Source organism: Pteropus vampyrus, unplaced genomic scaffold (assembly GCF_000151845.1).
Source record: "Pteropus vampyrus isolate Shadow unplaced genomic scaffold, Pvam_2.0 Scaffold95, whole genome shotgun sequence".
NCBI classification, from domain to species: Eukaryota; Metazoa; Chordata; class Mammalia; order Chiroptera; family Pteropodidae; genus Pteropus; species Pteropus vampyrus.
Genome location: NW_011888876.1, coordinates 1,137,088 through 1,147,014, shown reverse-complemented (window position 1 = coordinate 1,147,014; position 9,927 = coordinate 1,137,088). Strand labels below are relative to the sequence as shown.

Below are 9,927 nucleotides of genomic sequence, written 5' to 3'. Positions count from 1 at the left end.
ATGCCTGCGTTCCTGGGCTTCAGCCATCTTGTCTTTTCTGGGCATCATCAGATGTTTTCCTTGAGGCCTGTCAGCCTCTGCCTACTGGCCAGGGTTGGGCTGGGTGAGTCACCAGAGCTTTGCCCCTCTCTCTCTGCAGATTCTCTTGAACTACCTCCCCTTGGAGAGATCCTCATGGACCTCCATCCTTGCCAAGCAGAGGTGAGACCCAGAGAATGGGGATTGACGGGAGGGCCTTTGTGTCAGACAGGACCGTGGTGCTGAGCCTGTCCTGCCTCCTGTTGGTGCTCGTCTGGTCTGGGGTTCCTGGGCAACGCCTCCCTGCTCTTCTCTCCTGCAGGGAGCTATATTCTCAGTTCCTGAGGGAAATGATTATCCAGCCTGGCATTGCCAAGGCCAACATGGGTGTGTCCAGGGAGGATGTGACCTTTGAGGACCATGTGAGTAGGGGTCAGCAGAGGGAAGTGAGGCTACAGAGTGGGGAGGGGTGTGGCTTTGGGGTGGGCAAGGTCTTTCTGCCCCAGAGGATAGGTGTAGCTGCTTTCAGTCCCCTCTGGCCTTTCCAGTACCTCCTTCATTCATTTGGCTGAAGGCCCTTGTCTCTCCCCTTGTCTTCCCAGGCCCTGGGCCTGGTCAAGAATATAAGTGATGGCTGGGACTCGGGGAATGCTGTGCAGCGCTGAGCCAGGCCCTCCTCATGCTTTGTCTTCTTTCCTCATCCCTATTCCTTGAGGAAGGTTCTATGACTTAATTGTTGAAGAAAGTTGGAGCATGCTTGGAGTGAGGATAAACTGCCTTTCTGTGGCCCGGAGGAAGCCCCATTCCATCCTCCAGGACTGAGCTCTGCCCTGTGTGCTTTGCAGTGTAGAAAGTGGAGATGGATCAGACCCAGGCCCATCCTCCAAGAATTGCAATTGGTGACTCAAAGCATTGATGAATTAGATTTGAAGAGATGTCATGATACAGCATTCATTCATCCGTTCGTTCATTTGTCCATTCGTTCAACAAGCATTTAGTGAGCGCCTGTTACATGTAGCATTCTGGAGCCACAGCAGTGGACAGAGGAGTCCTGCCAAGCAGGGATGTACTCAGAGCAGATGGCAGGGCTTGGCTGTCAGCCGTGGAGTTCGAAAGGCAGAGGGAGCCCTGTGCTGCTGCTCCCGTAGCTTGCAGGCTGTCTCAGAGCCACAGCTGGTCCTCTGGTGGCAGTGTTGGTGTGAGGCCGCTGCTCAGGCCTCCACCCTGGAATCTGTCCCTGGGACCCTAGCCGGGCCTAGGACAGCAGTTTCTTTTCTCAACACACAGCCCCTCAACCCTAACCCTGACAGCCGATGGAACACATATTTCAGGGACAACGAGGTGCTGCTGCAGATCGACAAAGATGTCAGGTAAGTGGGGCGCTGGGCTGGGAGCCGGCCCATGAGACTTCTGGGGGCTCCCGGTTCTGTCCTTTTCCTTTCCAGCCCAGGCCCACGGTGGGTGGGGCATAGGGGAGCAGAGGAGCTATTGGTGTGTTGACTGCGTGGTTAGGTCCAGACCCAAGTGATGCTGGGCCTGAGAAGGGGGCTGCTGAGCGCAGTGAGTGTGTGGGGTGAGGGGCGGTGTTTGCCCATGCCCCGCTCTTGGTCCCTGCCTTAGTTTCATTTGTGCCCCAGGCATTTACAGATTCATCTGATCATCCCTTCGACAGATATTGAGCCCCTGCTACGTGGCAGTCTCAATGCCAAGCTCAGGGTTGAGCACTGTGTAGACACGGTCCCTTCCCAAAGGGGCCTGGCACCTGTGGGAGGAAGATGGGAAGACAGACATTCAACAGATTAGATCCGTGTAATTATCATTTTGGTAAATGTTCTGAAGGAGGAATTCAGGGTGCTTCAGGGCTCGCAGGACACCTTGCCCGAGGAAGCAGTGTTTCAGCTGAGGTCTGAGGAGTCAGGCCTGGGAGAAGAGGGAGGGAGAGGCTGCGGCGGTGGGATCTGCCCATGCGGGGGCCCTGGGAGCCCGTGGAGCGAGGCTTGTTCAAAGAGCAGTGTGAAGGCCAGTGCGGTTGGAACCACACTAGAGGGAGATAGGGATTGAACCTTGGACTTGATCCCAAGGACACGGGGCAGTCATGCAAAGATTTTAAGCACAGGAGTGCCAGGGTCAGATATGTGGTGTTTGTTTTTTAATTGTGAGCTACAGTCTGTATATATGCATGCTTTTCCACTCGATAAAGAAATGTGGACATGCTGGCTCTGCCATCCTGTTGGGTTGGTGGGTGGCAGCAGGTGGACTCCCCCGCAGGTCAGCGAGGAGCTAGAAGGGAGGCCTCGTCTGCAATGGCGCCGAGTGGTTAGAGCTTGAGTTCAGGAGTCCGTCTGCCTGGTTTCAGTTCTGCCTTCCCCAGTTGTTAACTGTGTTTCCAGCCACTCACTGCCCTGGGTGCGCCCCTCTGCCTGTAGTCCTTGTGCCCAGGCGCATCTTCACATGGCCTCAGGTGGGTCCCCAGCCCAGGGTGGCCCAGCCAGGACACAGAAGGGGGCTCTTGCCTCCTTCGTTCTCAGGCTAGTGTTGGGGCAGCCTCGGTCCACGAGGGCATTTAATGGCTCTGTTTAAGTCCAGAACCATGTCTGGAACCCAGTTCTGGAGAAACAGATTTTGTCTTACACTGGTAGTGACAGTAGCATGTTTAGTGTTTGCGGTGTGCTATGTAGACGTCTGAAAAATGTGCACGTCCTACAGTACATATATTTTCAAAACGTGATCATATTCTAAAGATTGTCTTCAGCTTGCTTTTCCTCTTACTCTGTCTTGGACATTTTCCCATGTCAGCCGTGTAATATTCTGTTGTACAATGTATAACAACCAAACCTCTTTTACCATTTTGTACCACACTACACTTCACACTCTGATACATATTAGATATTTTTTGACATGGAAAGATGTTTGTGGTTTAAGAAAAGTGTTGGATCACAAGATCATAAGGACACTTAAAAGTATACATGTGCGTGAATCCATCCTCATATACAAATGAGAATGTGGGATATAGGTATGTATACATATATAATGACTATATTGCTTCTTAAAAACTATATTGTTTTTTAAGTAAGAAGTTATTAATTTAAAAAAATGGCTTTTGGGGTACCGGGGCACCAGGCAGGAGGGGGCCGCCGGAATGCTTACCATCTGCATCCTGAGTAATGTACTCTCTCCTGTTCCCTCTTGCCAGGAGGTTGTACCCAGACATATCCTTCTTCCAGAGGGCCACTGAGTACCCATGCCTCCTCATCCTGGACCCCCAGAATGAGTTTGAGACCCTTCGTAAGCGGGTGGAACAGACCACGCTGAAATCCCAGACAGTGGCCCGGAACCGGAGCGGGGTCACAAATGTGAGAGGCGACGGGGGATGCCCAGGGACTGCCCGCGACAACCATTTCCTTCCTTTTTCCCTTGGACCACTGGCCACTGGGCTCACGGCCATCTGCCCTCTCAGTCACCCAAGGCAACCTTGGTCCTGCCAGGTTCCACCCCTGCCAGGGCTCTTTCTGAGAGTCGAAGCCAAAGGCTGGGTGTGGTGGGTGCCTGGGGAGGTCTCTGCTCTGCAGCAAAGGAGCTACACTGCTAGTCTCGTGGTGGAGATGGCTCTTTAAAAAGTAATTGCATGTGTGATGGGAGTGATGATGGGGTGCGGAGCTGACCTGGTCTGGATATCAGGGAAGACTTCCCTGAGGAAGTGACATTTAAACGGAGGCTCAGAGAACTAGGAAAGAACATTCCAGGTGGGGAGAAGGTCCTGTGTGGAAGTCCTCGGGCAGGAGAGAGTGCGGCGTGTGAAGGAATAGCGGAGTCCACTGAGGCTAGAGGCAGAGGGCAAGGGCGAGAGAAGGGCGCTGGAGGGTGCTGGAAAGGGTGGTGGTGGCGAGGCCACCCGGGGCCTGTATCCTGAGGCTGGGAAGCCCTTGCAGCATTTGGAGCAGGGCAGTGATGTGATTCAGGTCTGCTCTTGTAGAAGATCGCTGGGGGCAGTTTTGATCGGAAGGGGCAGGGGTAGAGGTGGACAGGGTGCCTGGGAGGTGGCCACGCTGCCCAGGCAAGGGCAGGTGGGGGCTGGGGCTGGATGGAGTGGGATAGATCTGCGACTGAGGAAGTAGAATTGGTAGGACTTGTGCTGGCCAAGTCATGCTGAACCCAGACTTCTGTAAGTTCTTATAACTCTGAGAGTTGTTTAACTTAAACCTACTGCTTTGGTACTTGGAACTCTGACTTCTTCCTTGACACTCTTCACTACCCCCAACAACGGAAAAGTCCTTCTCTGTAACTTCTAACAAGCTAGAGAGAGATACTTACTGCAGAAGCCTTTCCCCCCCAAGTGGAATGACTGACCAGGGCTTTGTGTCTTTAGGGGAGAAGCCATTTTCTGCTACAGGGCGATGGGCAGTTATGGCTGATCGCAGCGTTCCATGTGCCTGCAGCAGCACTGGGTGTGCTGGGAGGTGCAGAATGCTTGACTAAATGACTGCAGGGCTTGCCGTGTGGGCGACCCTCTTACTTGGCTACTGATGTCCTGGCCGCAGGGCCAGGTGGGGACCTGGCTTCTGTCATTTATTTCACTAAAGTCATTGGGTGCTGAGAACTGAGCTCTTACCCATTTTAGGTTCGGACCTTGTCCTGCAGGCGGAGTACCTGACAGGAGCTTCATCTCTAGACCTCTGGATCTGTGGTGGGGCAGTTCGAGTTAAAGGTGACCATCTGATTGACCCTGATCAAGAAATACCAGGCTCACCTTCCTGGGCCAGAGTAGTCTCTTCTGTAAACTGGGCGTAATTCATCCTGCCTGGGTTTTGAATTGCCAAGAGGATGAAACGAGGTCATGGCTGTGTAGATTCTTGGAAAGCTGGAAAGCACTGGGAGTTTTTTGAGGCCCAGACCTCAGGTTCTGGAGTCAGCCAGTCTGAGTCCAAATTCCAGTGCCACCACTAAATGTGAGACATGATGAGCGAACTAACTTTTCTGAGCCTTGGTGTCCTTATCTTGAAAACGATGTTGAGAGAATACTTAGGACTGCTCAGAGCATGAGGTGGACGCGTACTCGCAGAGCACTGTCTTGCATGTAGAAAGCTCTCAGTCAGTGTCAGCGATGTGCATGTGTGTGTGGGTGTACACATGTTCACGTAATAGGAAAGGGACTTGAATGTCCCCAGGTCCCTGCACTTCCAGGATCGTTTCCTACACTGTCTCTGTCTGGGCTTGCTCATCACTGCCTCGTACAGGTAACCCGAATCTTTGCAAAGCTCCCGAAGATCCTGATGGGCAGCTGGTGTTGGGGACCGCTGCTCTATTATGTCAATTTTTAGCGGGGATCATCATCATCTCTCTCTCCCAACTTTTTCTTATAAAAGTTTTGAAACATTCAAAAAGTTGAAAGAAGAGTACGTTGCACATCTATATACTTTCCACCTAAATCCAACAGTTGTTAACATTTTGCCATATTTGTGTGTATTGCATATAGATAGAAAGCTGCAGATGTTCTGACCCTTCACCCCCAAATACTCCAGCAGGCATCTCCTGAGAATAAGGACATCCTCCTCCTTACCGCGAGTTCATCTGGGAAGGTTGACCATGACAGCATAACACCTAACATCTAGTCAGGTGTCCTCAGTTGTGCTAAGAGTTTTTTTGTTTTTTTACTTCCAAACCAGGACCCAGTCAAGGTTTACGAGTTGCATTGGGATGTTACGTTTCTCGATCTGGAGCAGGCCTCCGCTCTCCCCGAGCCCCCACATTTGACTTTTTGAAGAGTCTCGGCCAGTTGTCTGTTTTTGACATATTTAAAGTTTTGTTTTCTCAATTGAAATATAACTTACATGCAGTAACATGCACAAATCTTAAGTATACAACTAGGTGAACTTTTTCTTGCGTACGTATCATGTGTATATCTGTAACTGTCAACCAAGTCAAGACCTGGAACGTTTCTGTCATCCAGAAAGTTCCTTCATGTCCCTGCCCAGCCAAACCCCTCTCCTCAGAGGGAAGCACTGTTCTGGCTTTTAGCACCGTAGTTTAGGTTTTAGTTCAGCTGTCTGGTAGAATGTCCCCCACTCTGGACGTGTCTGTTCGTTTCCTTCTGGTGGTGAACACCTTCCTGTATGCTCTGTATTTCTGGTGGGCTGGAACTGTAGCTTAGGTTTAACGGTAGACTTTTCTGATGAGAACGTGTCCGTGACGCCCCTGTCGGCTTAGCAGGCTCCTCCTTTTCTGCCCAGATGAGCTCCCCACACAAGAGCTCGGCGCCGGCACCCCTGAGTGAGTACGAGGTGCCGCCCAGCGGCTGTGAGGCCCACTGGGAGGTGGTGGAGCGGATCCTGTTCATCTACGCCAAGCTCAACCCTGGCATCGCGTACGTGCAGGGCATGAATGAGATCGTGGGGCCCCTCTACTACACCTTCGCCACCGACCCCGACAGCGAGTGGAAAGGTAAAAGGGCTCTTGGCTGCCCGCATTCCTTGTTGCTGACTCCAGAGCAAAATGGACTGAGGAAAGCCGGCCCGATGGGCTCCATCAGGCTGTGCCACTCATGTCCCTCTCTGGGCCTCCATTTTCCTTCCATCGGATAAGTAGGTGGTTCTGGATCCTCTCTGAGGTCCTCTCCAGCTCGGACTTTCTGGAATGTTGGAAGTTTGCTGACCTCTTGATATTTGCAACTGAATTTCTGGTAGTGGAGATGAGATGTATATATAGGAAACCGAATGACGGAATTTAAATAAACAGTGATTTGGAAAATGTCATCAGAAGAGCGTGTAGTCAGTTGCTGAGCGAATGTATAGTGTTGCCAGAAGCTGTGAGGACAAAGAAGCAATGGCCTTAGTCTGGGGTGGAGAGTGGTCAAGGACAGAAGGCACTGAGCCTGACCGTGGAGGGGTGGTGACTTGGTGAGGCTTAGAGGTGAGGGGAAGAGCTCAGGTCAGTGAGAGATGGGGTGGGCTTGGGAAGGCACCGGCTCCGTTGCCGCTGCGGTCACCCTGCTCATCTCGCCCAGAGCACGCCGAGGCAGACACCTTCTTCTGCTTCACCAACCTCATGGCCGAAATCCGGGACAACTTCATCAAGAGCCTGGATGACTCGCAGTGTGGCATCACCTACAAGATGGAAAAGGTGTACTCCACCTTGAAGGATAAGGACATGGAACTCTACCTGAAACTGGTGAGGACCCAGGATCACGTGGGCCAGGGCAGACAGATGGAAAGGGGCAGAGGACAGCAGACTTCCTGATCATGCCAGGCCCAGAGTGAGCTCTGGCTTGAGGCAGGACTGGGAGACCAGGCGGCGATGCTGGGAGTCTGGGCAGATTGGCAGTGAAAGGGATTGATATGGTGCTCGTTGTGTGCCAGGTACAGTGCAAAGCATTTACCATGGGCCGAATTAGTTTAGCCTGTTCATTCTCTAAGAAAAGGATGAACTTCATTTTTAAAAGTTAAAAACAATTTTTAAAAATTATTATGGTAGTTCATGTTTATTTCAGAAAACAGCTCAGTAAAAAAAAAAATAGAAACAGTTTTGGGAACAAGAAAATACATATAAACGTATCTTTTTAATGAATACAGAATTATGTCTTTGCTGTTTTGTAATATGCTTTTTTAGTTAACATGCACTGTGGCTGGCCAGAGGGCTCATCTCTCTTGGGAATAATTGCCTTGTGGGGTTGTCGTGTGGAGTGAATAAGTGAGATAATATATTTATCATGCTAAGCACAAGGCCAGGCTTACAGTATGTGCCCAGTTAATGGTCTTTCTGTCTATCTGTAATATGTACAGTGTTTTAAAAGACTCTGCTCTCATTTATAAATCTAGGGAGCCTATATAAAAATTTAGCTGCCCCTTTAACTGAGTGAGGCTTTCTAGGCAGCCCAGTGTCATCCCGCCGAGTGTGCCTGGCGTTCGCACCCGGCCTGCTGCCTGCTGGGCTAGGTCCTGGGCCCTGCTGCTGGTGTACATTCACATCTCAAGGCTGTGTGGTGTCACATGGCAACCAGCCAGCACTGATTCTTGCACCTTTCCCACGCCTCTGTCTCCCCAGCAAGAGCAGAACATCAAGCCCCAGTTTTTCGCCTTCCGCTGGCTGATGCTGCTGCTGTCCCAGGAGTTCTTGCTGCCTGACGTCATCCGTATCTGGGACTCCCTCTTCGCTGATGACAACCGCTTTGACTTCCTGCTCCTCGTCTGCTGTGCCATGCTCATGTGAGTGTGGCCGTGAGCAGTGGGCTGAGCCGGGGCTGCCCTCACTAGGCTACGGGGAGCCTCTGGGATCCCCGGGTGGGTGTCAAACCTCGCGTGCTGCGGGAGATGAGGGAGGAGTGGGAAGGGGCCTGGCTGGGCCTGTATTCAGAGTGGCTCAGGGGCCCAGTGCTTTTCCTGCTTGTTTTCCTTAGACTGATCCGGGAGCAGTTGCTGGAAGGGGACTTCACCACAAACATGCGGCTCCTGCAGGTAACAGAGTTTGGAGGGCCAAGCTCAGTCTTAGCCATAAGGCAGATGCTCACCAGGCACCCACCCCATGCCAGCCGCTGTGACAGGCTGGAGTCAGGAGCAGTAGTAGAATATAGCAGGGCTTAAGAGACCCCTGAAGCAGATCTGGCTTTGGGTCTGAGTTTGAATCCTGGCTTTGCCACTGACCTTGAGGTGTGGTGCGGCCTTGAGTTAATGACTTGGCCTCTGAATTTAGCACTCTATAAATTAATCATACCCCGGACGCATAGCACCCCATGTGTGGCAACACTCGTCGGTAGCCATGCTCAGACCTGGGGCAGGAGAGTGGGCCTTAGTGGCTAAGAACATGGGCTCAAGGGTCGGACAGCATGGCATTCATTGGGTTCACATCCTTGTTCTGCTGTGTAAGTCATGTGACCTGAGCCAAGTGATAACGTCTCTAGACCTCAGTTCCTTCAGCAACACCTGGCCTGGGGGTGGTTTTCAGTAACTATTGACTAGATCTGTAAAATAGATATAATCACAGTAACACCCTCATCAGGCTTTTGAGGTGTCCCGGTAAGCTAATGTATGGACAGTGTGCAGCCCAGTGCCAGGCTGGGAGGAGCAACGCAGGGTGTTCCTTAGGAAGGGCCACGAGACCCTTTGGGTGGTGCTGGCGGGTGGGTTACATTAGTGCTACAGTATGTTGCGTTAGCTACGTGTGGGCATTGGGGCAGAATGGCAGTATCTGGTAGCCTGTGGTCCCTGCCCCTGGGGCCCAGGGTCCAGTGTAATGACAGGTCCCAGTGGGAAGGGCACAGGTGTGGCAGAGGTGGCGAAGGGTGAACTGCCTGCAGAGGCGTATCGCTGGCCTTTCCCATGCCCAGGATTACCCCATCACAGATGTCTGCCAGATCCTGCAGAAAGCCAAGGAGCTGCAAGACTCAAAGTAGCCTGTCTGCAGGAACCCAGGTTTGGGAGAGAAGCCACCGGTCCCTGTGCCCCGGCCTCCAGGACACGCAGAAGCCTGTGGGGTTCCAGGCCAAGGGGAAGCTGCAGGACTGGCCCCCTCCCCCCAGGCCGCTCCCACTGTGCCATGCTCCTTCCTGGCCACCAAGCTCTGGCTCCTTCTCTACTCTTCAGCCCTGGGACCCTCTGCCCAGCCTACCGAGCAAGGCTGGAACTCCTGAAGGCATTTTTCTGGGGCTGGGGTAGACTGGGGGCACTCGGAGCCAGCAGAGGTCCCTCTGTGCTCTGCCACTCCCTTCCCCGTTACTGCTCTGGTTGGCAGTTGAGTCAGAAACCACTTCTGGGGTCGGTGCTTAGGTTTCCCCATGGAGAAAGTGACACTGTGAGGGAGCTAAGGAGCCGCCAGGCCCAGGTCACACCCTCTGTCCCTCTCTCACTGAGTGTGTACGTGTGTCTGTAGTCACGTAGTTGTGGGTTGGCGTGTGTGTCTCTCTGTCCCCCAGGTGTTCGT

At 52.5% G+C, this 9,927-nt stretch overlaps 1 protein-coding gene across 5 annotated transcripts in view; it reads left to right on the top strand.

Annotated features, from left to right (window-relative positions):
- TBC1D13 (TBC1 domain family member 13) overlaps positions 1 to 9,921 on the top strand; it is a 15,146-nt gene extending 5,225 nt beyond the window's left edge. For 4 of the 5 annotated variants that reach the window (XM_023532988.1, XM_011364161.2, XM_011364160.2 and 1 more), the window contains 7 exons: positions 1,306 to 1,388; positions 3,212 to 3,371; positions 6,246 to 6,456; positions 7,019 to 7,182; positions 8,056 to 8,216; positions 8,408 to 8,465; positions 9,335 to 9,921. In XM_023532988.1, the coding sequence (XP_023388756.1) occupies positions 1,306 to 1,388; positions 3,212 to 3,371; positions 6,246 to 6,456; positions 7,019 to 7,182; positions 8,056 to 8,216; positions 8,408 to 8,465; positions 9,335 to 9,400 (903 nt within the window). In that variant the 3' untranslated portion in view covers positions 9,401 to 9,921. Of the gene's footprint in view, positions 1 to 67; positions 202 to 340; positions 441 to 1,305; positions 1,389 to 3,211; positions 3,372 to 6,245; positions 6,457 to 7,018; positions 7,183 to 8,055; positions 8,217 to 8,407; positions 8,466 to 9,334 lie in introns of those variants that run through there. The other variant, XM_011364162.2, reaches the window with a different exon arrangement.
- Positions 9,922 to 9,927: the final 6 nt, after the last annotated feature.